Here is a 26,901-nt window from a genome sequence, read left to right on the forward strand (position 1 = left end):
TAGGCATAACCATGTTTTCTATCTCAGCCTGTTTTCCAAAAACTGATTTCCCATACCAGCAAGAGATTCATTATTAAATGAGATATTAAACTGCTTCTATGCACTAAATTACTTCAAAACAATGTGATGTGTGCTCCACAAGTTTACCTGCTCAATGATACTTCAAATATGATTTTTAGAAAATCTATGTTCCCCTCTGGCATGGACTTACTAAGCAAGTTCACAGCTTCTTGAATTATTCCATAAAGTCTAAACTTGAGAATAAGTTATTTCTCTTTCTCTTGTGGTTTGCTCATGTGATTAGTTTTGAATTACTGCAAAAACTCTAAGATTAGAAAATGGCATTCCCCAATCATAGCAGATGTAATCCCATTGAAACCTGTCTCAAGACAAATGGCTCAATCTCTCAAAATCAAATGCATATAAAAAAGAAAAATTTAACAAAGTATGGTAGAAGCTTCACTTAAGACTGGAAAACACTATTGCCTAAACACACCACACTCACCTGTGAAAATATAAGAGGAGGTATTGATTCACAGCTGTACAGTTCTGCAGACTCCCTCCTAAGGGTAGGATTAGGTGGATCCACTTGTTCATACACTTCTCTTCGTGATTCATCAACAACAATAGAGTAATATACAAGATAGTTCTTATCAGTCTGAAAAATATAGGATAATTACATCAAAATGGAAACTGCTTAATACTCTGTATAGACAATATACAGTACTTAGTCTGAAACATAACAAGAGAAATCTTATAACTATCAAGATTCTGGTGGAAGCTCAGGCCCTCAACTCTAACATTCATGAAAGTAAATCTAAAGAAAACAGTACAATAGAATGTAATACTGAAAACACATATATTAAATGCTTTCTAGATTTAATAGTACCTACATTTATGCTAACTTGCTGAGTACTCAATGCTTTCAAGATTCAATAGTATCTACCTTGATCCTAGCTTACTGAGTACTCTCTCACAAGTTGTGGTGTTGTTGAGAAAGTGGGTTTGTATGATGAAATTTGTGTTTAGTTTCTCGTGGTTGTTTGATGATTTTATATTTTTTGCCATTATGGCTAATTTATATGTATGTTTTTGTTTGAAAATACTTGATGGGTTTAAGTTTCATGCTGTTTTTTCTTTTTTTTTTACTTGGTTTGCTTGAGGGTGTCAGGAAGAGTGACTGGCTCCCCATCACCTGATCCGTGGTAGGTTTCATCTGGTTAGGATCCTTTCCCTATCAGAAGCAACATCAGGAACAGATATATACCGATGGGAACTGTGGTGGAAATAAAAGTCTGTATTGACAACTAACAAATCAATTGAACAGCTGGTGAGATCAAATCCATTTTCATGTTCCATTCCAAGTTGTACATAACAGTTACTTAAGACAGTGCCTGTCCTAAATAAGATGGGGATCAGAGAAGGTGCTTAAATATCTGTAAGCTGACTTTGTCATAAATGGGATCTCAGAGTCTTGTTAGTAATGAGTGAAGTGCTTCTGTGTAGAAAAGACTGCATTAACTGCCCTCAGCTTGGATGTCATAGCTAAAATAAACTCTGTGGTGATCCCCAAATTATATGTGGATTATTCTGAGATGAAGTGCTGAGAAAGACATGGAACTATTTTGGGACATGTGCCAGAGTTGGAGATTTGTTGATAATATTTTGATTACAGTACTGGTAGAATTAAGTTAGGCTAAATTAAATATAGGAAGATTGTTTTGATAAACTGTAGTTGTAAGTAGGAAATGTTAGGTTAAATATTGAAAGATGATAATTGATAACCTGTGGTAATGTAAATAAAATTTGGATAAGGTTCTGTTTGAAGGTCTTCGACCACTATAATATCAATGTTATTTAAGTAGGAATAAGTAAAACAGGCAGTCCCCGGTTATCGGCAGGGTTCCGTTTCTGAGGGTGTGATGATAAACGAAAATTGCTGCTAACCGAAAATCGCAGATTTTGGCATTTTTTTTGGTGATTTTCGGGGGTTATCAGCGCTGAAAAGCGCTGATTTTCAGTTATCAGCACCTCTGTTAGGTATGTATTGGCACCATACCCAATTATGGGCGCCGATAAGCGGAAATCGGCGATTTTCGGCGCCAAAAATTGCCGATTTTCATCGCTAGAGAAGCCCCATAAAACCGGATCACTGTTAACCAGGGACTGCCTATATGTGGGTTTTCTTATTAACTTCTAAATTTTTTCTCTGACATCTCATCTCCAATAGTGTATTGAAAAATGCCCCAACATAATATTTGGTGCCCAATGTGGGGCTTTGATAGTAAAGTAAGAGTGGGGTACATGATTGGAGATGGCAGAGGGAGCAGGTTTGGAAGGTACTGGGTCAGGTGAAGGGGAGTAAGGTTGGAAGCAGAGGTGGGATAGGCTGATGTGCAAGATGATCAGCCTACAGGACAAGCTAGAGGAAGCCCAGGAATGGGAAAATAGATTGGTTGCAAATATGGACGCAATGGATCAGAAAATGTGTGAGATGGTGAAGAAAGTGGCCGAAGTGGCTCAGAGTGGGCCCAATGTTGTGAAAGGAAGTGAGGATGCTGAGGCAAAAGGTGCAAAGGGGAAAATCCCTAAGAAAGGGAAGGAGTTGTCAAGTAAGAGTAAGGGAGTACCTGCCATGGATGAGGACAGTATGAGTGAGGTGAATGAAAGTGATGAGGAAGAAAAAGTAAGAGAATAGAGGGAAAGAAAAAAAAAAACGAAATGTGAAAGATGTGAGGAAAGATGAGTCGAGTTTCCAGAGTCAGAGGGGTAGCTAGGACTTGGAAGATGAGAATGATTGGAAAAGTGGAAGAGATAGTAGTAGTGAAGATTTGAGTGGGGGAGAGGTGAAAGAGGCCAAAATGGTGTTCCTGAGGGAGGTTATCAAAACAGAGAAATTTTGCATTGGAAAGGGAAGAGACATATGTGAATTTTTTTATGAGTATGAGAAGTCAGAAGTCCCCGGGTTACCACAGGTCCGGCTTATGACGTTCTGAGGTTAAGACGCTTTTCAAATATATTCATCAGAAATTATTTCCCGGTTTAAGACCCATGTTCTGGGGTTACGACCCTTACGATGCTGGTCCGACGAAAGGAATATGGCACAAAAATGGCAGAATAATAAATATTTAGAGTTTTTTTTGACCAAAAAACTCAATAAAAATGCAGTTTACATAATTTTAAATACACCCAAAGCATTAAAAGTAAGGTTTTCTTAAGATATTTTTTGATTTTTGACGATTTTTTGGTTTACGACGATTTTCGGCTTACGACACGGCGTAGAAACAGAACCCCCATCGTAAACTGGGAACCGCCTATACTGTAAGCAGAAATACAAGCAGTCCCCGGTTAACGGCGATCCGGTTTTATGGCGCTTGTCTAACCGACCCAAAATCTGCAATTTTTAAGCTGAAAATCGCCCATTTGAGGGGATCAGGGCCAATTATTGATTATTGGCACCAATACATACCTAACAGAGGCACTGATTTTTATTATCGGCGCTTTTCACTTATACAATAACCTGGTAGTTACATAAAATTGGCACCTTGAGGAGGTGCCAATTTTTGGTTATAAAATTCTTGGAATTATCATCACACCCTCAGAAACAGAACCCCGCCGATAAACGGGGACTGCCTGTATGGCAAGAATGACAGTGTGTGGATGAAGCAGCTGGGAGAGTTCTTGGAAGGGTGGCTGAAGATGTGCTGTAGAAGTATGTGTGAGGGCGAATCAGGGTACGAGTCTGTGAAGGCTAGAGCGATTAGGCAGGTGAAGAGAATGATGGGAAGTGTTGTACAGTGGAACCTCAGTATTCAACGGTTCAGCAAACGATGGATGCAGTTATTTACCATTTTTCTGTGGAAAGTATTTTTAACTAAAATACTAAAAATTCATGTATTCTCAGATTTTTCATCAAGAAATATTCACTAATTACTGTATTTTCATGCTATTTTTATGACTAAATACATTTTTTATGAAAAAAAATAATTTACTAATTTTGCAAGAGACGATGGGAGAGCTGACGTATGTTTTAGTGTTCTCGGTGAGTGGAGCAGTAGGGATGTGTATGTTGTATGAAAGAGCAAATGTTTTCCCCATATTTGAGGCAAATTTGTACGGATGTGGAGGTTATGTGTGAGGAATGTCAGAAGGGAAAATATCAGAGAGTGTATGCTATCCCACCTGTTCTGATGCTGAGTATGAAAGAACCGTTTGAGTTAGTGGCGATTGGTTGTGTAACTTTGCCGGTAACTGCAAGAGAAAATGTATAAGTGATTGTTATGGTAGATCATGAGAGTAAGTTTGTAAGTTGTAGATCGATGAAGAATAAAACTAGCGAGAATGCTGCAAGAGTGGTCAGTATGGTCTTGTTGCCTGCATGTGTGAGGAAGCTGGTAAGAATGTTGAGTGACAATGGACCGGAGTTTGTTGGTAGACCATTTGAGCAAATGTTGAGAGAAGGGGGAAATCAAGCATGTAGTAACAACTCCATATGTGCCGAGTGCGAATGGGTTGGCTAAATAAACTATAAGGACTCTGTGCGAGATGTTACGAATGTTGACTGATAGACAGAAAGAATGGGATTTGTTGTTAGGATGAATGGTAGCATTGTATAATGAGTCAGTACATAAAAGTACTGGTATTCCTCCGAGTGACTATATGATGAATTATGAGAGGTATGTGAGAGCAAGGTTGGATCTGAATGGAGAAGAGCGGGATGTGCGGAGGCAGGCAAATGAAAGGTATGAGAGTTTCAGAGTGGGGGATGAGGTGTTGAAGGAAGTGGTTGAGGAAGGAAAATTGACAGTGAGTGAGATGGGTGAGAAGTATGAAGGTCCATTTGTAGTGAAAACGGTGTGGTCAAATGGATTGCGTTATGTGTTAGAAGACAGGAGTGAAGAGGAAATGTAAAGGTAAAAAGAGCACACTATAATCAGATGGAGGGAACCACCAAAATACAAAATAACGGGAGCATCCCATTAGGAAGTTGTTATGGGAGGAGAAGGAAAAGGAGAGTGAAGAAAGAGAAAATATAAACTGGGGAGATAAACAGCTAGCATTGGCAGAAAGTAAGAGAGGGTCTAAAAGGAGGAGTAGAAAGAATAAGGGTAAATTTGCTAGGTTGTTTAGAGAGAGTATTCATGATGGGTTGTTTGATTTTTGAGAGGTTTGAGAATCAGTGAGCATGGGGAATAAAATAGACTTGCAGTGTTGTTTGGTGGTAATGCAAATGCAGCCACGAAATTGATTTTGAGGATCTGAGTGGAATGTGGAAGGAGTGAACTCAGTGAGTAAAGGAATGTGGACGGAGGATATCTTCCAAAGCTTTGGATGGACTGGGGACAATGCCAAGTCCACTCGAAAGGATAGGACCTGTTCAGTTGTGCTGATTCATTTGTATGAATATTTTTCTTTGTAAATGAATGATGGGTTCAAGTTTCATGTTTTTTTTTTTTACTTGCAGTTTGCTTGAGTGTGTTAGGGTAAAAGGATTGGCTTCCCATCATCTAATCCGTGGTACGTATCATCTGATTAGGATCCTTTCCCTATCAGAAGCAACATCGGGAATAGATATCGACCAATGGGAACTGCGGTGGAATAAAAGTCTGTATTGACAACTAACAAATCAGTTGAAAAGCTGGTGAGATCAAATCCATTTTGTCCCATTCCAAGTTACAGCCCTTGTCCCAAATGGGATGGGGATCAGAGAAGGTGTCTATCTATAAGCTGAAGAAAGCCATAAATGGGATCACAGATTCTTCTTAGTAATTAGTGCACTCTTTTGTTTAAAAATGACTACATTAAGAGATTCTAAAGTAATTTCTGCCCCAGCTTGGCTGTCATAGTTAAAATAAACTCAGTGGTGGTCCCCAAATTATATGTGGACTTTTTTACAAACTGTCTTTGGATTATTCTGAGATGAATTGCTGAGGAAAGATAAGGAACTATTTTCCTCTGCACCAGAGTTGGAGATTTGTTGATAATATTTTGATTATTGGTAGTAAAGGCAGTCCCCAGTTATTGACTCACTCCATTCTGACAATCGTGATGATAGGTGAAAATCGCAAATAACCGAAAATTAGCGATTTTGAGGCCTTATTGACGCCAATAAGCACTCAAAAATCGCCGATTTTCATCGCTAAGACAAGCCCCAAAAACCAGATCACCGATAACTGGGGACTGCCAACTGTAGTTGTATGGAAATACATTAGGTTAAGTATTGAAAGATGATGATTGACACACTATGGTAAATATAAATAAAAACAGGATAAGGTTACTAAAGTAAAAGGTAACATGTGAGTTTTCTTATTAACCACTAAATTTGTTCTCTGACATCTCATCTCCAACCTGTGTATTGAAAAACCCTACATAATTACACAGAAACAGTTCAACGTAGTTAGGACAGGAGAAGATAAACTATTGGACAAAATAAGGATACATAATTAACAACACTCATGTAAAGACTGAAAAATACCATGACGACTTGTTTCACATCAAGTATTCCCTCAATTACCCACAATAATGTATCTAAGGCCCTTGTGGATACTGGTCTCCATCCCCCTGATGAATATGGTAATAAAAAAAAGACTGTATGTAAGTAACATAAAAATGTATACAATAGCACTGTACACAAAATAAAAACCAAACATGGTTCAGATACTATTTAAAATAAGAAAAATTTAACAATGAAAGTCCCTCTCTCTCACCTGTGAAGCAATGCTGAATTGCACTGTGGAGGTTTGATTTGAAAAATGATATTTTAATGATAAAATAAGGTTTGTTCATACTTACCTGGCAGATATATATTGCTGTATTCTCCAGAAGGTCCAGTCAGAATTTCAAATTTCAGCTGAATGGAGGACAAAAGTTCATTTCTTCTCTGGTCAGGTGGTTAGTACCCATTCCTCTGGCCCTGCTGGGAGGCGGTATCAGGGTCCATTCCTTTTACTATTCAGATTTTCATAGTGCCGTTGTCTCCTGAGGGGAGGAGGGTGGGCAAGCACAGGTATCTTTCCAGGTTTCTTGAACAAACCTTATTTTATCAAAAATATCATTTTGTTCATGAAACTTACCTGTCAGATAATATATAGCTGAATCTAACTCATTGGAGGTGGGCAGAGACAGCATAGGATTGAAAAACAAAACAATGTAGATGATTACACATCTTGGTTCCTTACCTTTAGCATAGCTGAAGGATTACTGTCACCCAAGTCTGCGTCTGCTTTACTGAGAACCCCAACGTAAATAGAGACCTATATGGTTGGAGAGTTCCAGATGATCTGTCCATGCAATGACCACTATGTGACCAGATCATCCAGCCCTCAAGAAGGAAGGAAAGAGACAAAAATAACCACCTGGCCTACCAAACATCGTGACTAGTTAAAAACCAGGAAAGGGAAGACTGCCCCACAGTCTACCCAAACCATAAAAACATAACCAAAAAGTTTTTAAAACTATTCCTAACCATACATTAAAGGATAGGATGGGTCCTGCCTACTTCTCCCAAGATCGAGAAGTCCCCCGTGCGTAAGGTCCCAATGAACAGCAAGACTCATACACTGTTCTTACGTCCTTTAGGTAATGAGAGGGGGAAGACAGAATGACTTCTCAATTTGGCATTCATAATATCGTTCAGAGCCCATCTTCTTTTGAAAGGCTACTGACGTTGCAACAGCCCGAACCTCAAGTTTTAAAGTTCAAAAAGTTGAAACAGACTCTCTTGACAACTCTTTATGCGACCCTTGAATGGTGGACCTCAAGAAGAAAGCCAGCGAAGTTCTTAGACATGGGGACGTCAGGTCTTCTTGTAGGACCATAACCTATCCAAGGACCTCTCCTCTCTTTACTGTCTTGTCCAAGCCCGAACTTTAGTTCCAGAACAGGGGATAGCAATCTTTCTGGTTCCTGACATCCAGAATACCCTTGAAACCTTTCAATTCAAAGGACTTGGGCCAGGGGCTGAGACATATTCTCATTCTGTGTCAAGAAAGAGTTTGAAGTTGAGCACACCATCGTCTCCAAAACCAACTGACTTAGATATGCATGAATCTCACTGATTCTCTTTGCAGTAGCGAGAGCAACTAAAAATAACGCCTTCTTTGTTACGTCCCTCAAAGAAGCAATGAAGGGGTTCAAAGGGCTTTGCATCAGGAACTTAAGAACTCGTCCAAATTCCAAGATGGAACCAAATACTGATGCACCTTAGTCGCGCCAAAGACCTAATGAGGTCATGCAGGTCCGTACATATCTATTCCTCTGTGGCGAAAGACCGAGGCGACAACATACTCTTATATCCCTTAATAGTTGAGACTGCCAGCTGGAACTTCCCTAAGAAAAAGAAGGAAGTCTGCAATTTTAGCTCACAGTGGTCGAGGAAGAGGAAATCCTCTGCGTTTATCACCACTGTTGAAATCATCCCACTTCGACTGGTAAACCGCCATCAGGTTCTCCTGGTCACGGAGTCTTGCCACCTGCCAAAAACCAGGCCTCTCGCCAGCATTTCGATAGTCTGAACGGAGGATCAGACCGATAGCGGAGAGGTTTTGATGGTATCGTTCGAAGTGGGGCTGTCTGGTTCTGGACAAAGAGGCAACACCCTTGGAAAGTCTACCAGAAGAGCGACATTCTTCCGGGAACCACTCTTCAATGGCCAATACGGAGCGATCAGAGTCATCCTTGGTCTTGAAGAGTCGCTAACTTCCTGACCACTTCTCCCAGGATCTTGAAGGGAGGGAAACTGAAGGTCCAGACGAGACCAGTCCCAAAGAAGGGCGTCTGACTACTGCTCCTGGATCCAGGACAGGAGAGCAGTAGAACAGGAAGCCTGTTGTTCTTGATGGGCAAACAGGTCTACTAAGGGTCAGGTCCCATAAACCCCCTTTTTGGCACACCTCTCCCTGGTTCCTGGTCCACTGACGGGAGCAGTTGATGGGAGCGACTTAGCAGGTCCTCCTCACGTTCTGAAAGGCTGCTACAAACCTCGCAGGATCACTGCGTTCTAACTGCGCCCACAACAGGATCCCTTTTTCTGCATGGAAGACAAACGAACGACAATCAGTGCCTCCCTGCTTTTTCAGGTAAAACTAGAGCTGTGGTATTGTCCGGGATTTACCTGGACTGTACAAAACACTTGATCTCCTGACCTCGAAGACCTAGAAGAATCGCCCTAATTCTTTCATATTGATATGCCAGGTCACCTGTTCCCTCCAGGTCCAGTGACAAAGTTCTCTTTCACCTGTTGTCAAATCACCAGACATTTTTGCCCCGGAGAACAACACTAGGTCGTCTTCGGAAGGCTGAGAACAAGCCTGGTTTTGAAAGCCTTTGAGGATCCAAACCACCACCTGAGATGAACCAGAATCGAGGGAAAGTTTGAGAGACAACTCTAGATTTTCCTTGTCTTAAGTTGTCTTGCAGGAAGAACTGAAGAGGCCTGAGATGTACTCTCCTAGGAAACAAACTTTTCCAGTGAGAAATGGTCCCCAGCAGACACATCCACTCCCAGCACCAGAACATGTTTCTTTCCCAAGGAAGGCTAGGACTTTTCTTGGGGCACAGCTGTTGACGATAGGGGCGGAAAAGGATCACCACTGAGTCCATCTGAATCCCCAGATACAAATGGACTGTGTTGGGGTCAGGTGTGACTTTTCATGTAACTACCAGCAGGCCGAAGTTCTTTAAGTCAGGTTCAAAGTTGGTTTTCCTCCAGATATTTTTCGATGACGCTCAAATCAGCCAGTCGTCCAAGTAGAGCGACGATTTTGGTCTTACTGTCAGATGCAGCCACCTTGCTACATTCCTCAACTGATGACGGCCTGAAAATCATGGGAGCTGTAGAGCAGGCCAAAGTTAAGAGCTCTGAATTGATACACCTTTCCCCTCAAGACGACAAAAATCAGGAACTTTCGCACTGAGGATGCGATTTCTGCTTATCAGCAAGCACGGGTCTTGAAGGTCGAGGGATACCAACAAGGCCCTGGTTTTTATTAAGGCTCCCAGAACAGACTGAGCCGTCTCCATCTTGAAAGTTTCTTTCACGGCGAAGCGGTTCAGGCTGCTGACATCCAGCACAGGTCTCCAACTTCCTGACTGATAACGGGACCAGCAGCCTGTTGTGGCCCGGGAATGACAGGTCTGGATGAAGCTGTTCTAGAGTTCCTGGAAGAGCATTTGATGTGCTGTAGAAGGTCGTGAGACAGGATCTCTTGTTTCTCTGGACCGCTTCTTGGAGAGAGGTCCAAGAGAAAGGCTTAAGGAGGGGAGAAAGGAAAGGGATCTTGTATCCTTTTCAGCTAAAACCGAAAGGACCAACTATCTGCCCATCTTTTCCAGGCCTCGAAAACTTTTTAATGGCACCCACCGGTAAATGGAGGAGAATAACATCACTTTTTTTCATACCTCTAGCAAGGGCTTTTCACTCTCGAGACTGTTCTTTCATGAGAAGAAGGCTTTGAAATGATTTTCTATGAAAAAATAATCTTCTAATTTTGGGTGAAGGATGGGAGAGCTGGCGTATGTTTTACGTGAACTCAGGGCGCTGATGACTGGAGCCAACAGGTCCTGTGTGGACTTCTCTTGCAAGCTTGCAGCAATGTTTTTCCCCATATTTGAAAAAATGACTGGAAAGGGAGCAAACATGTGTGAGGAATGTCAGAAGGAAAATATCAGAGAGTGAAACCGCTAAGAGTGACCTCTTCTGATGCTGAGTATGAAAGAACCGTTTGAGTTAGTGGTGACTGGTTGTGAACTTTGCTGGTAACTGCAAGAGAAATGTATGAGTGATTGTTATGGTAGATCATAAGAGTAAGTTTGTAAGTTGTAGATTGATGAAGAATAAAACTAGCGAGAATGCTGCATGAGTGGTCAGTATGGTCTTGTTGCCTGCATGTGTGAGGAAGCTGGTAAGAATGTTACGTGATAATGGACCGCAGTTTGTTGGTAGACCATTTGATCAAATGTTGAGATGAAGGGGAAAGGAAGATGTAGTAACAACTCCATATGTCCGTCTCATACCAATGGGTTGGCTGAATAAACTATAAGGACTCTGAAAGAAGATGTTATGAATGTTGACTGATAGACAGAAAGAAATGGATTTGTTGTTAGGATGAATGGTAGCGTTGTATAATGAGTCAGTACATAAAAGTACTGGTATTCCTCCGAGTGACTATGTGATGAATTATGAGAGGTATTTGAGAGCAAGGTTGGATCTGAATGGAGAAGAGCGTGATGTGTGGAAGGCAAATGAAAGGTATGAGAATTTCAGAGTGGGGATGAGGTGTTGAAGGAAGTGGTTGAGGAAGGAAAATTGACAGTGAGTGAGATGGGTGAGAAGTATGAAGGTCCATTTGTAGTGAAAACGGTGTGGTCAAACGGATTGAGTTATGTGTTAGAAGACAGGAGTGAAGAGGAAATGTAAAGGTAATAAGAGCACACTATAATCAGATGGAGGGAACCACCAAAATACAAAATGGAGCATCCCATTAGGAAGTTGTTATGGGAGGAGAAGGAAAAGGAGAGTGAAGAAAGAGAAAATATAAACTGGGGAGATAAACAGCTAGCGTTGGCAGAACGTAAGAGAGGGTCTAAAAGGAGGAGTAGAAAGAATAAGGGTAAATTTGCTAGGTTGTTTAGAGAGTATTCATGATGGGTTGTTTGATTTTGAGAGGTTTGAGAAATCAGTAAGCATGAGGAATAAAAATAGCCTTGCAGTGTTGTTTGGTGGTAATGCGAATGAGTGTGTAATAGATTTTGAGGGATCTGAGTGGAATGTGGAAGGAGTGAACTCAGTGAGTATAAGGAATGTGGACGAGGATACGCAAGGTTTGATGGATTGGAAACAATGCCAAGTCGTGAGAAAGACTGTACGTTCAGTGTGTGTGATTCATTTATATGAATATTTTTGTTTGTAAATGCTTGATGGGTTCAAGCTTCATGTTTTTTTCTTTTTTTACTTGCAGTTTGCTTGAGTGTGTTAGGGTAAAGTGATTGGCTCCCCATCATCTAATCCGTGGTACATATCATCTGGTTAGGATCCTTTCCCTATCAGAAGCAACATCAGGAACTGCGATGGAATAAAAGTCTGTATTGACAACTAACAAATCAGTTGAAAAGCTGGTGAGATCGAATCCATTTTCATGTCCCATTCCAAATTACAGTGTCTGTCCCAAATGGGGTGGGGATCAGAGAAGGCACTTAAATATCTGTAAGCTGACTTTGCCATAAATGGGATCTCAGATTCTTCTTAGTAAATAGTTAAGCGCTTTTGTGTAAAAATGACTACATTAAGAGATTCTCAAAGTAATTTCTGCCCTCAGCTTGGCTGTCATAGTTAAAATAAACTCTGTGGTGGTCCCCAAATTATATGTGGACTTTCACGACTGTCTTTGGATTATTCTGAGATGAAGTGCTGAGGAAAGATAAGGAACTATTCTGGGACATGCACCAGAGTTGGAGATTTGTTGATAATATTTTGATTATTGGTAGTACAGGCAGTCCCCAGTTATTGGCAGAGGTTCCATTCTGACAGCGTGATGATAGGTGAAAATCGCCAATAACTGAAAACTGGCGATTTTCGGCACTTTTTGGCACTTATTGGCTCCAATAATCACCAAAAATCGCCGATTTTCATCGCTAGACAAACCCTAAAAAACCAGATCACCGATAACCGGGGACTGCCAACTGTAGTTGTATGTAGGAAATACGTTAGGTTAAGTATTGAAAGACGATAATTGACACACTATGGTAAATGTAAATAAAATTAAGATAAAGTTATTAAAGTAGGAACAGGTAACATGTGAGTTTTCTTATTAACCACTAAATTTGTTCTCTGACATCTCATCTCCAATTGTGTATTGATAAAAGCCCCTACATAATTACACAGAAACAGTTCAACGTAGTTAGGACAGGAGAAGATAAACTATTACAAAATAAGGATACATAATTAACAACACTCATAACTGAAAAATACCATGATGACTTCAGTTTCACATCAAGTATTCCCTCAATTACCCACAATAATGGATCTAAGGCCCTTGTGGATACTGGATATTTGTGAATATGGTAAAAAAAAATACTGTACATAAGTACATAAAAAATGTATACAATAGCAGTATACACAATAATAAAAACCAAACTGTGCAGTATACTATTTAAAATAACAAAAAATTTAACAATGAAACTCCCTCTCTCTCACCTGTGAGCAATGCTGAATTGCTTGTGGGGGTCAGATTTGAAAAATCTCTTTTTTAAAAGATTAAACCAGAGAGAGGAAGAGAAAGCCAGCTAAATGCACAGCAACATGAGGCATAAGTTTAAGTATACATGTGCACACATAAATGTACATATACACTTGCTGATTCTATATGGAACAAGTAATTACCATTTGGACAGTATTTTAATACCTTCACTTTAAAACTCTTAAAGTATTCAATTTAAATGTTTGTGTGCAAGGCTTATTAAAGATGTATTACAGCAATGCTGTTACAGTATTTATATTTGGTATGGCATACAAGTGCAAAGTTGTCGACATCCATTAGAAATGTCGAGTCTTTTTTGGAAAGTACCGCACACCCTAACAGGACAAAGCGGTGACTGATCTGGATCACCGACTACAAGGTCCAACGGGGAGGGGATCATGAAGAATTCGAACCTGGCAACAGGTGCTGACAGGTTAGGAATTCGCTACGACATCCGAGACTGAGTCGAGCTACTGATCCCCATCCCTTGAATGCTCAAAGCAAAGAAGGTCCATGAAGATCATCTATTCTCTTCTCCAATGCTGCAGCGAGAAGAGAGATGGTCTTGAGAATTGGATCTCTGTCTGATGACTCTTGCAAAGGCACATGTGGAGCACGAGACAGGAACCCTAAACGAGAGTCACATACTGTCCAGGGACCTGAGGTCCCGGGAGAGCAAGACCAATCAAAGCTTCTCATCAGTAGCTAAATCTCGACTGAGGAGAAAAGGGCTACTTTCAAGTGATAGACTAAGTCTTCATAACTGAACTGGAGAGAAGCAACTCTTGGCGAAGAAGACAGGGAAGTCCACGACCTGCTGAAGAGCAGATCTGACCAGGGTAAAAAGTCCCATCAACGATACCAACCAGCAAAGACGGTTCCAATCCCTGGGTACTGCTGCAGAGGATTGATAGAGATATCCAGCTATCTCTGTTGCCACTCAGTGAGAAGCCTATGCTTGCAAGGGAAGCCGAATAGTCTCTAGTCGTGAAGGCACAGGGATTGTACTGCCTGAGAAACCACTTCACATGTCACTGACACAGAAGGTCAGGTTAGGGAGGAACTCTTCTCAGTGCCTCGGAAGCAGAGCAGGTTGAGCAAAAGGTGAAGTCTTCCAGCATTCAACTAAATTCGGGGTGAACAACACTTTGCTGAACACCTTACGAATTAGACAAATATGAAGGGAAGACAAAGACGTAGAGGTTGTCCCAAAATGTCAGCATGCATCACCGTAGTGGCCCGTGGGTCTGGTATAATGGAGCAGAGGACCTGAAGACTTCTGTTGTGCTGGGCAGCGAACAGAAAGATGTCAGGGAGCCCTCAAGTTGAGTAATCTCTCTGTGAAGAATTGAGTGAAGAGAGCACTCTGTCCCTGTCATTTGATGCCAGAGGCTGAGCTTGCCTGCAAAAACATCCCACTGCCCAGAATGTACCTGGCTGATGGCTGTACACTCAAGCACCTGCAAAGTCAACTGAAGCAACAGGAGGGAAACGAGACCCTCTTGTTTGTTTACATAAGCAACTACTGTGGTGTTGTTGCCCAACAACACCATAGAGTATTTAAAAAAAAAGGATCCTGAAACTCTCGGAGGGCCAGGAAACTGCTTTGGTTCCAGGATGTTGATAAGGTACTTATTGTCTCGGTCGCACACCTCGAAGACAACAGTCTTACAGGTGTGCGCCTATTCCCTGGTCTGGTGCATCTGAGAACAGAAGCATGTCGCAAGGAGAATTTGCAGGCATATTCAGAGGTTCCTGTCGATCAAGTACCAGCCTAAATCCTCCCTCATCCATCACAAGAGGAAAGGATCAAGAACTGGCATGAAGAGAATCAAAGGCAAAGCTGCCCTGAGGGGACAACTTCTGCAGCAACAACAGGACACCAAAGACGACTAGCTCTAGCCGAGCTAGCTGCTCCCAAAGTCAGCAACACGAGAGAGGAGACAGAAACTTCTCCTGAAGGATATCTGCTACCAGGTCTCAGCTAATTGCTGTCATATAGTCCAATGACTTGACAGTCATCCCTTCATCAAGGCACTAGCAGGAGGAGAACACCATTCTGAGCATTCTCCCTTCCTCGCCTCCCTCTGCCCTCTTCCCGATTGGAAAGGGGGTTGAAAGATACACACATATGTGCACTTTCTAAGAAGAGAATGAGTAAGGCTAGGTGTTCTGCAAGCGCCCTTTGAAGCCTGAGACTTCTTAGGGGTGAGGAAAGGCTAGCCTGCCATTGTTCAGAGGACAAGGCAGTTGTCCTGGCACGTTCCTTGACTATTGTGGAATCTACTTGCTCTCTGTGAAAGGAGGCAGAACCGAGTAAAGGTGCATTCCTTAGGGAATGTGATGACTCAGGGACTTGTTAGACTGGATACTGGAATCAAGACAGTGTCCCTCTTCTTAGCACTAGAATTGCCAACAGGTTGCTGTTTGGTGCTGGGTAGGCAAACCCAACACCCCGACTGGAACAGTCTCTAGAAGGCAGAGTCTTCTTCAGGAATGATCACATCCAAGGAGGCAAAGCCTTGAAAAAGTGAAGGATCACAGATTCATCAGGAGACTACCTGGGGGGTCACCACAGCAGTGTCCTCCAGGTTCACTGTCTCTTGTTGCGAGAGGGAACACCCTTCACGACAAAGAGAAACAGCAAGAGATCTGCATCTGGACAAGCCAGAGCCAGGACAACCTGCTTGTCAGCATAAGACCCCTCTGAGTCAAGAAGAATTGCTTCTGTCGAGGAAGAGGAAGGGGAAGGTGACTGACTGGGTGGCTTAATCAAAATGAACTCCTTGTCCAGGGAAAAAGCATACATCTGGTCAATAACGCCCTTATAGCAAACAAGTACCGTGGCAGCCCCAACGAAACCCCTGCAAGGAGCAGTGAAGTTATTCACAGGGGGTGTCACACTCCTCTCCTTGAGATCATTGTGCTGACGAATCAGATTGAAGATCTCTGCGAGAAGAAAATCGAGGGTATCCGCATCCCAAAGAAGAAGACCCTTGAGTCCTTCTGGGGCGTGACACTCCCGATCTCTTCTTCTTGGAGGGATAGCCTCGCCAAAACCCAGAAAACCATCCTCGACTACTCAGATGTACAGCAAGCCGATCCGAGAACTGATCCTGAGACATATATCCTTGTAACGGAACTCCAATAAGAAACAAAACTCGTCGGAGTCCTCTCTATCCAACTCACATCCCCCAGCAGCAACTGAAAGGGTTTCAGGGAAGAGGAGAGGAAAAAGAGCACTCTTACCTGTCCTGCTATAAGAACCAGCCCGAGAGGCCAACTGTGGGCGATCATCAACCAGAGATGACGATGGCAGCACAGAGGAAGGAGAGTGCTAACGCCATGGCAAAGAGCTAACCTGAATAGAGTGAAAAGTTCACTTGAGCTGAGTCTCCTAAAGGAAGGAGAACCTCGACAGCATTTGGTTCACCGAACCGAGCAAGCTGAGCTGATTACGTAAACACGATCAGGGGCTGGGCGAGCAAGCCGAACTGCACAAGCCAAGCGAGCCGAGCTGATTACGTAAACGCGATCAGGGGCTGGGTGAGCAAGCCAAGCTGATCTGAACCAATCATGTAAACGAGATCGGTGGCTGGGCGAGCAAGCAGGGCTGAGCCGAGCTGGGAAAGCTCGGATCTCGGCTACCGTGAACTAGAGCTGCCCTCAAGACATGCTCTAATCTCCTTTGAGGCTGAAGCCCTAGAGACGAGGTTTAAAGGGGATTCTTGTCTGCTACATGAATGCGAGACATGAGTTTCGGAACTGACCGAGAACTCAAATGAAGCTGGCAGGAAGTTTCAAAACACCTGAATGTCACGATACCTTCTCTCGTCCTGTCCCTAAACCAGACCAGAGAGCGAACTCCCTAGTACTAGTTTGGGGAGTGGAAAAGATTTCGCAGAATCCCGGACACTTGACGACTAGCTAGTCAAGCACTTGAGATCCCAAGGAATCTGAGCACTAGATTACAAGGAGTCTGAGCATTCGGCGAGACTCTCGACTCTCATAAGAACAATCATTGGGAGTAATCTCCTCTCGGCTTCCAAAGATACCGAGGAGGGACAGGCACAGAACCAGTCTTAGATGCAGACTTCTAAGAACTGGAATCGAGAGAACACACTGCCTCTCCAGAGAGAGGTAGCCCCTTAGAAGTCCCAGAAGACCTCTAAAGGGAACCTCCTCTTGCCTCTCCAGGCACTCAAACCCTCGGGACCAAGACACCAGGCTGGGAACCTGACAGAGTACTGGCAGTACTGGCAGGAAGAACCGAGACACTTGCATGTCTTGGTTCTTTCTGTTGCCCTGTGCCAGAACCATAATGGTGAGAGGTCTCTCCTATGCTGGTTCAGGATGAATGAAACTCCAAAGATTCTTGAGCACTTGGAGTGACCCGACAAAGTAGAGCACCCAACACAGCACCAGTCTAGGAGCAGAATCCCTAGAATGGCGACATGAGTGAAACCAAGTTGGCACACCCGCAACTCCCAAAACACAAGACCCTGGGGTAAGCGATTCGGTTCCCGAGCCTGAAGGCCAGGAAGAGCCAACGAGAGATCCCACTGCCTCCCTGTGAAGGGAGGCAGCCCCTTAGAAGCCCCATGGCAGGACTTCTTAGGGGAGGGAGAGGCAGCCTTCCTCTTCTTCAGCCGATGAGCCTCAGAAGAAAAAGGGGAGAGGGCAGCAGAAGACGAAGTCGAAGATAAAGTTGAAGATAGCGACTGCATCTCATGGAACTTCTTCCTTGATCTCTTCTCCGACTTCTTCTACAGGGTGGTGGTCAGAAAGCACAGGAACGGCTGAGGCAGCTAAATCAGGAAGCCCAACAGGAATGGCCCAGGCGACAGGAACATCAGGAGAAGCAACAGGAGCAACCAGCGCAGCTGAGGCAGGAGGTATGACAGGAGTGGCTCGGCCAGCAGGAGATTCAAGAACGTCAGCAGCAGCGACAGGAGCAACCAGGTAGCTTGGGCAGGAGGCAAAGCAGGAGTGGCCCAGTGACTGGCCGCCAAGGCAACAGGAGCAAAAAGACAGGAGGCACAGCAAGAGCAGATGGGACCACAGGTAAGACAAGAGGCAGTGACACAGCATACAAGAGCGCCAGAGAACGAACAGCAGTTGGTCCTTGTCAGGACACAGTGTTGACACCAACGTGGGGATCTTAGCCACACCGTCACCGTAGTTGTCATCGAAGTATCCAATGCGTGAGGGCAGCCTTCCTGCTGCAGGAAAACTTCAGCTGTGCCTTACAATGCTCGCTGTCAACCTGGAGAAAAAAGCAAAAATGATTAGTAAAGGGAGACTCCTATCGCTCCAAAGGGGACTGCCCTACAAAGCGAGAGGAGGCCCCTGAGAAGAGGTCCCCCGACCCCAACCCTCCGGCACCAATCTTTGCTCGATGAGCAAGCGAAGAGGGTGAAGGAGAGACAGCCAGGAGGGAAGCTACCAGAAGGAATGAAGGGGAAGTCACCAAGGGCGCCATCGAAGGCAAACAACCTTTCGACGATGTGTAACAACCCCCGCCCCCTGATAAGGTTCCTCCTGGCAAAACCACCCACAGCACAGGTGGCGAAGAGCAACACTCGCATAAGACAGAAAAGGTTAGTCAAGCCCCCAAACAAGGAGGGAGGGGGTGAGGGCCAAATGAGAGGGGAGAGAGTTGTTACGCCTCTGGGCACCGTCAACCCCACGAAACACATGCTGGGAAAAACGGCCTTACTGCAAGGCTATCAAAATCATGGGTTTGTATATAAAATATCAAACACACAATATCTATTAAAAAAACCCAAAATATCCCAACAGGAAAAAAGCACAGCATGACGGCCGAAAACAAACTGGAATGTTTACATCCAGGCAGGTGGGACTCCCACTCTATTGGATGGCAGTTACTGCCTAACCACCTTGTTCAAAAGTTTTAACAGCCGTTTCCAGCTTCGCTGTAAGTAATTCCTAATGTAAAGGACTGATGGTTTGTATATCGTGTAAGAACAATTACATAATCAAACCTGTATACTCTGTACCCACTTTCACATTCAATTTAGCCAAATTTGAATTAGCAATTAACTTACTGCAACAACTATCATTGAAGAGTCTGGTCTCCATTCTAAAAATAGGTTGGTCCCCAATTTCTCAACTGACTCATCGGATCGTCGATGGACAACCACAGGAACACATGGCTGAAAAATAAATTGTACATCAATACAAATTGAAATTAGACATTGCAGTAAAAAAAAAATTAACTAACAGTATAATGTAATGTCCTGTAACCTCAGTATTGACTCCTAAACAGTGGACAACATTTGTCACCTGGGTTGGAGAAAAACGTGAGTAAACAGCACCAACAGCGCTGTGCATAGAACACAACAGCAACATCTGAAAAAATATATGGTTCACATATGAAATCACTAAAAATCACTAGGACAAACAAAACCCACATAATAGCATGAAGGGAAACAAGCTATCTTGCCTGAAAGGGATAGGGGAAGGTTTTGCAGGCCCAAGAATCTCCTCAACCTACCTCAAAATTTTCTAAGAGAGCTGTGTCCTTGTATACTAACTATGTATCTAGAGAAGGCTCACTTGATATCATTAGCCTACCCGCTAATCTTCAAAAACTTTAGTAGTACAAAATCCTGAGTCCACAATACTGTACCTTTCAAGTTCTCAAAGCATTTTTATTTTATTTTGGAACAATAAAACCAAGGCATTTTCCCTGGTGAATATATGTTGAGATTAAAAGGATTCTGAAGAAAAATATTAATGATTATTATAAACCTACAAAATTTCATTTTCTTATTCAATCCCTGACAAAAGACATCCATTCTTCAATTGTTAAAAGCCTCTGAGGGAAAGCTAAGAGGAGTCTGAGGGCTTATAAAATTGAAATTAAGAAAAATTCTTAAAGTAATTTCTGTTATCTCTCGGTATACAAACCAGAGCCTTTTATAAGTCTTTGAAACTTTGTAACAGTAGTTCACTGATGGTAGGAGGGTGAGTGGGGGGGAAAGGGGGCAGGGAGACTAATCTTTGCAAGGCTTGGAAATAATAAAAAAGACATGATGAACGTGAAATTTTTAAGGAAAATCGTAGATATTTTTTTGAAATAATCATGAAAAATATAATAATTAGGTTTGAGGAGTTTATTTTATACATCAATTGTGTGGAAATGTTTGAAATTTCATGTGAAAGCAATCATTTTGCTATAAATGTGTTTGCTAATTAGCTATTACCAATTAAAAAATGTAAATTTTTTTCAGGGTGCAATTACCAGATTTTCCAACCTACTTTTGTTGATGTTTTGTATGATATCTAATTAAGACAAAGATAGAAAAAAAATAAAGGTGGCAATCGAAAGCTGAATAAATTTCCCATTAAACGCACAAAATAAAGATATATGTATTGTCAGAATAAAATTGAGAAATTGTCGTTAGATTACAGACAAAATTTTTTCTTTTTCTAAGAAAAAATGTGGCAATGATTATTACAGTACATATAATGTTGATATGTTTGCATTTTGCTGTTCAGCACGATAAAGTACAAAGAATGGCTGTTCGAATGATAATACATGAACATTGAAATTATTTACAGATGCACAAACAGGTGTACAAAAAATTATCTACGCATGCATAAATTCTGGCTGAACTACGGTGTTCAATGTGTATATATATACACTGACATTTTTTGTAATTACTCGGTAATAAATAATGCTAGAAAAAAGTTAAAGCTCCGATGGAAAGCCGAATAAATTTTATATGTTTATATATTACCTAAAATCAATGTGTTTCCAGTAAATAATTGAGCAATTGAAGCTCAAAGACGTAAGTTTTGTTTTTTCAAGTAAAGTCAATTGTTCGCTAAAGATTTTTATATAGAAACGTTGATATTTTTACATTTTGCCGTTCAGCATGTTAAAGTAGAAAGAATGGCCATTCAGCACAATAAAATACGAAGAATGGTCGTTCAAATGATATACATGCACATTGAAGTTATTTGCAGATGCACAAAGAGGCGTGCAAAAAATTATTCATGCACTTGTAAACCCTAGGCCGAACTGCGCGGCTCGGCTGGGTCTCAAGTGCCCATATTTACGCTTACATTTTTCATAATTACTCAGTAATGAATAACACTAAGAAAAAAGTGAAAATTGCAATGGAAAGCTGAATAAATTTTCTATAAATAGCCCACATAAAATCAATGTGTTCCCAGAAAAAATTGAGCAATTGAAGCTGAAAGACAAAAATGTTGTTGAAAGACAGAAATGTAAAAAAAGTACATTCTTCACTATTTATCTTATTGAAAAACACTTGAAATATTATTTAAAATACCCAACAATCACTTGAAAACACTTTTATAACAATAGCAAAAGTGAAAGCACTTCATAAACATAGATAAATGACCACAAAGGAAAAAACTTGAGTGCTAAGAAGACGTGCTGAACTCAGGTCAAAATAGGAGGTTCAGTGCTTTAGTTGGGGGGAGGACTGCGGTGCATGCGTGATACCTATCGGTTTCCTTTTTATGTTTTCTTGTAGGTCCAAGATCTGCCCATGCAATGGCACAGAACTCGTTTTCTTCAGATGACTCCTTTTTTTTTGGTGAACTTCCCCCCGAAAATAACTCACTGATGACGTGGAAATCGTGTCATTGGAGCACTTACGGCAAAAAATTTATTGACGAGGTTTCGCGTCATCGGATCACCAGAGGGTTAAGGCCCAAGTAGCAGAGAGAGATGGCTGAGGTGGGTTGTTCATGTAAAGAACTTCAGGTTTGTATGTTAGGAAAAATACAAACTACTTTTAAAAATTGTAAATTTTACAGTACTGTAATTTGTATTTTTCCTAACATACAAGCCTGAAGGTCTTTACATAGAATTTTGCTTGCAAACATGAGCTGGAACGGCCATTAACTTTCAAACAAGACCGTTAGCTACTGATGATAGAGGGGAAGCCCTGGCCACTCGTCTGTCTATCCACTTTACGTTTTGGCCCAGGTATCAGATTGAGGGATGGCTGAGGTGGGCCATAAATGTAAAGGCCTTCAGGTTTGTATGTTAGGAAAAATACAAATTACTTTAAAATTCACAATTTGTTCCTACACAAATACAAACCTTCAATCTTTACATAGGTTACATAGGAGACTTACCCAATGGAGGGTGGAGTCTGGGTTAATCTCTGAACCAACTGGTGGAGTCTGGGTTAATCTCTGAACCAACTGGAAGTTCTATCCACCCAGGAATTTCTTCCTGGTCTTGAAGAGCTGAGGAAGGAGTCCTGTGCCTCTGGCCTGTTGAACATATGAGATGTTCAACTGTTAAGACTTCTGGGCCTAAATTAATGAGTTTGTGTTATTATTCCAAAAACAGGCTTGGATGAACTCATAGTGTTGGAGACAATAAAAGGCTAATAAAACCAATAGGTTTGTTTTATTGTCAGCCCCATCTCTCCCCTTGCTAGAGAGAGGGGGAGGACTTGTATCTCACAATCTACTCTGGATTCATAGACAGAGAACTTAGTTATCTAAGACTCACCACATGACACACCCATCCAGCATGTGAAAGCTCGCAACCTGCCTCTCTACTCTACGAGAGAGAAAGGTATAAGAGATGAAATGTTACAAGGGTATATACACAAAATATAAAGGTGTGGCCTTAAGTCTCCGATGGTATGAAGGTGATCGTTTCCTAAGAAGGAGGAGAATGACCAATTCCCTAGTGGTTTTTGCCTCATTAGCTCCCAGTTTGGCGACGGATCTGGAGGTCGCGTTTCTTGGGCCATCTCCTTCAGGAGCGGTCTGAAGATTAAAGCGTTGATGTCGTCCGATTTCCAATGTCCTCCTGACAGGTTCATATTGTTGGTTAATATGAACCTGCCAGGAGGACATTGGAAATCGGACTTCATCGATGCTTTAATCCTCAGACCGCCTCCTGAAGAAGAAGACCAAAGAAACGCGACTCCAGATCCGAAACGGGAGCTTTTAGGGAATTGGTCACTCTCCTCCTTCTTAGGAAACGGTCACCTTCATACCATCGGAGACTTAAGGCCACACCTTTTGTTTTGTATATATACCCTTGTAACATTTCATCTGTCCATATTCTACTAGTGAACAGACAGAAGCAAGTGCCCGAAATATATGGTTTCAACATTTAAATAGTGTTTTATGGGCCTTCTTATATTCATATTACAGTACACTGTAGTATTACAGGAAAAGATATTCATATATATATATATATATATATATATATATATATATATATATATATATATATATATATATATATATATATATATATATATATATATATATATATATATATATATATATATATATATATATGTATATACTGTATATATATATATATATATATATATATATATATATATATATATATATATATATATATATATATATATATATATATAATATAATATATATAAATATATACAAAAGAAGTATGCTGGAATCTGCTATCATCAATCAAACCAACAATATGAACCTGTCAGAGGACATTGGAAATCGGATGACATCGACACCTTTAATCCTCAAACCCTCCTGAAGAAGATGACCAAACGCACCTTGCAGATCCATCGCCAAACGGGAGCTAATGAGGCCAAAACCACTAGGAATTTGGTCATTCTCCTCCTTAAGAAACGCCACCTCCATAACATCGGAGGCCTAGGGCCACACCTTTATGTTTTTGTATATATACCATTGTAACTTTCCACCTGTCCATATTCTACCAGTGAACAGGGGCACAGAAGCAAGTGCCCGAAATATATGGTTTTAACATTTAAATAGTGTTTTATGGGCCTTTCTTATATTCATATATATATATATATATATATATATATATATATATATATATATATATATATATATATATATATATATATATACATACATATATATATATATATATATATATATATATATATATATATATATATATATATATACATATACTGTGTATATATATATATACTGTAAATATATATATATATATATATATATATATATATATATATATATATATATATATATATATATATATATATATATATATATATATATATATATATATATATATATATATATATATATATATATATATATATATATATATATATATATATATATATATATATATATATATATATATATATATATATATATATATATATATATATATATATATATATATATATATATATATATATATATACATGTATGTATATATATATATATATATATATATATATATATATATATATATATATATATATATATATATATATATATTATATATATATACATGTATATATACATACATGTATATATATATATATATATATATATATATATAGTATATATATATATATATACTGTATATATATATATACAGTAAATCCTCACTTCAGGGATGCACCACACCCCCGCGAATAGCTGAAACCAACGAATACTTAGAACCCTTCTAAAAACACTTAGAACTGCCTATTTTGATAGTCCAAACACACACAAAACAAACTAAAAATGCTTATACAGGTATCATCCTACTTACGATGGGGTTAGGTTCCAAAAAAAAACCAAAGTTTGTTGGAAAAAACGTAAGAAATAACAAAACATATCACGAACATAGCCTAGCCTACATTAGGGTATTTGGTGCCATGTACTGTATATATACAGTATATGGTAGCCTAGCCCTTTCATATCTGTATAGTTATCACATCACTGAGGGTACATGAGCCCCAATGTGTCTGGGAGCACTTGACAGTGCTTTGAAAAAATAATTATTTCTGAAAATTCAGCAAAAATAGAAATTTTATGCCAACAACATTCATTTTGCTGTCCTCTTTTTCTGGATGTTTATATTTTATGGTGGAATAGTCAGAATAAGAGTCCAAGCCCTTTAAATACGAAACAACGTGAGTTATTTCACGAAAAAAAAAATCTTTACTTATTTTTATATTTTCATTCGTAACCCAAAAACTATGAAAGTCAGGCGAATGAATTATTTTTTGTGAGAAAGCCAACAAAATTCTCTAAATATCGACATATAAAACAATGGAAAATGAATAAGTCCAGTTGGTAAAAAAATTGATAGAAAAGAGGGTGAGAAACAGAGCGCTCTGCCCGGCCTATGGTGAGAATTATCGCTAGAAAAAATTTTTTTTGAAGAGCCCTATCTCGGTTATTTTTCATAGAAATTACTTTGTAAATATACGAAAATGTAGAGGAAAAGTTGAAGAATAAAGGAAAAGTCAAGAAAAATGGCTTTGGTAACGGCAACAGTTTCATTTTGACGTTATAAATTGATCAAAACGAAAACAAATGTTACCGTTGTCAACATTATCGTTCGTAACTCAAAAGCTATAAGAGTTAGGCGAATTAATTATTTTTTATGAAAAAGCCAACACAATTCTCTAAATATTGACATATAAAACAATGAAAAACGAATAAGTCCAGTTGGTGAAAAAATTGATAGAAAAGAGGGTAAGAAACAGAGCGCTCTGCCCAGCGTATGGTGAGAATTATCGCTACAAAAAAATCTTTTTGAAGAGCCCTGTCTCCATTATTTTTCACAGAAATTACTTTGTAAATATACGAAAATGTAGCGGAAAAGTTGGAGAATAAAGGGAGAGTTACGAAAAATGGCTTTGGTAATGGCAACAGTATCATTTTGACATTATAAGTTCATCAACGAAAAAAAGTTACCGTTGTCAACATTATTGTTCGTAGCTCAAAAACTATAACAGTTAGGTGAATGAATTATTTTTTATGAGAAAGCCCACAAAATACTCTAAATATCGACATATAAAAGAATGAAAAACGAATAAGTCCAGTTGGTGAAAAATTGATAGAAAATAGGGTAAGAAACAGAGCGCGCTGCCCGGCATATGGTGAGAATTATCGCTAGACATTTTTTTTTAAGAGCCCTAGCTCGGATATTTTTCATAGAAATTACTTTGTAAATATACAAAAATGTAGAGGAAAGGTTGAGGAATAAAGTGAGTCAAGATAAATGGCTTTGGTAACGGCAACAGTTTCATTTTGACGTTATAAGCTGTTGAAAACGAAAAAATTTTACCGTTGTCAACATTATCGTTCGAGCTCAAAAGCTATAACAGTTAAGCGAATGAATTATTTTTTATGAGAAAGCCAACAAAATTCTCTAAATATCGATATATATAATAATGAAAAATGAGATTCAGAGCCCTGCCTAAAATCCAGACGTCTCTTATGTGATGCACTAATGCGTTTTCCGCTAGTTTTACCGTAGAAACTTTGCGAAAGCATGTTGGAAACTGTTCTCGATTGACGTCGCTGTATGTAAACAGCCACACGTGTTTACCCAACCTCGTACGCCTGGTCTCTGACAGAAGTGCGGCCTGCCAGGCCTGCGTGGGTGGGATCAGCTGATAGTGAGAATTTTACTACGCCATGGATTTGCGCATGCACAGCAGAGGAACTAAAAAATTTATAGAAAACAGAGGATACGAAACAGAGTGTTTCCAATAATGTAATCCTACATTTTATAAAAAAAAAATGTAAGATACGAGAGAGAAGCGTGGGTAGGATCAGCTGATTTCATTGTGAGAAATTTACTATGCCAGGGATTTGCACATGAGCAGTATAGGAACTGCTTGCCTGGCGTATTGATGCCTGAGTTACA

General features: G+C 40.3%; 1 protein-coding gene across 8 annotated transcripts in view; it reads right to left on the reverse strand.

Moving 5' to 3' along the window:
* Positions 1-26,901, reverse strand: part of Rich (Guanine nucleotide exchange factor subunit Rich) — a 256,565-nt gene that overhangs the window by 215,322 nt on the left and 14,342 nt on the right. For all 8 annotated transcript variants that reach the window (XM_067108968.1, XM_067108971.1, XM_067108969.1 and 5 more), the window contains exons 2-3: positions 19,304-19,411; positions 506-658 (exon numbers count right to left, since the gene is read on the reverse strand). In XM_067108968.1, the coding sequence (XP_066965069.1) occupies positions 506-658; positions 19,304-19,411 (261 nt within the window). The remainder of the gene's footprint in view (positions 1-505; positions 659-19,303; positions 19,412-26,901) is intronic.

This window comes from Macrobrachium rosenbergii, chromosome 9 (assembly GCF_040412425.1).
Source record: "Macrobrachium rosenbergii isolate ZJJX-2024 chromosome 9, ASM4041242v1, whole genome shotgun sequence".
NCBI lineage: Eukaryota > Metazoa > Arthropoda > Malacostraca > Decapoda > Palaemonidae > Macrobrachium > Macrobrachium rosenbergii.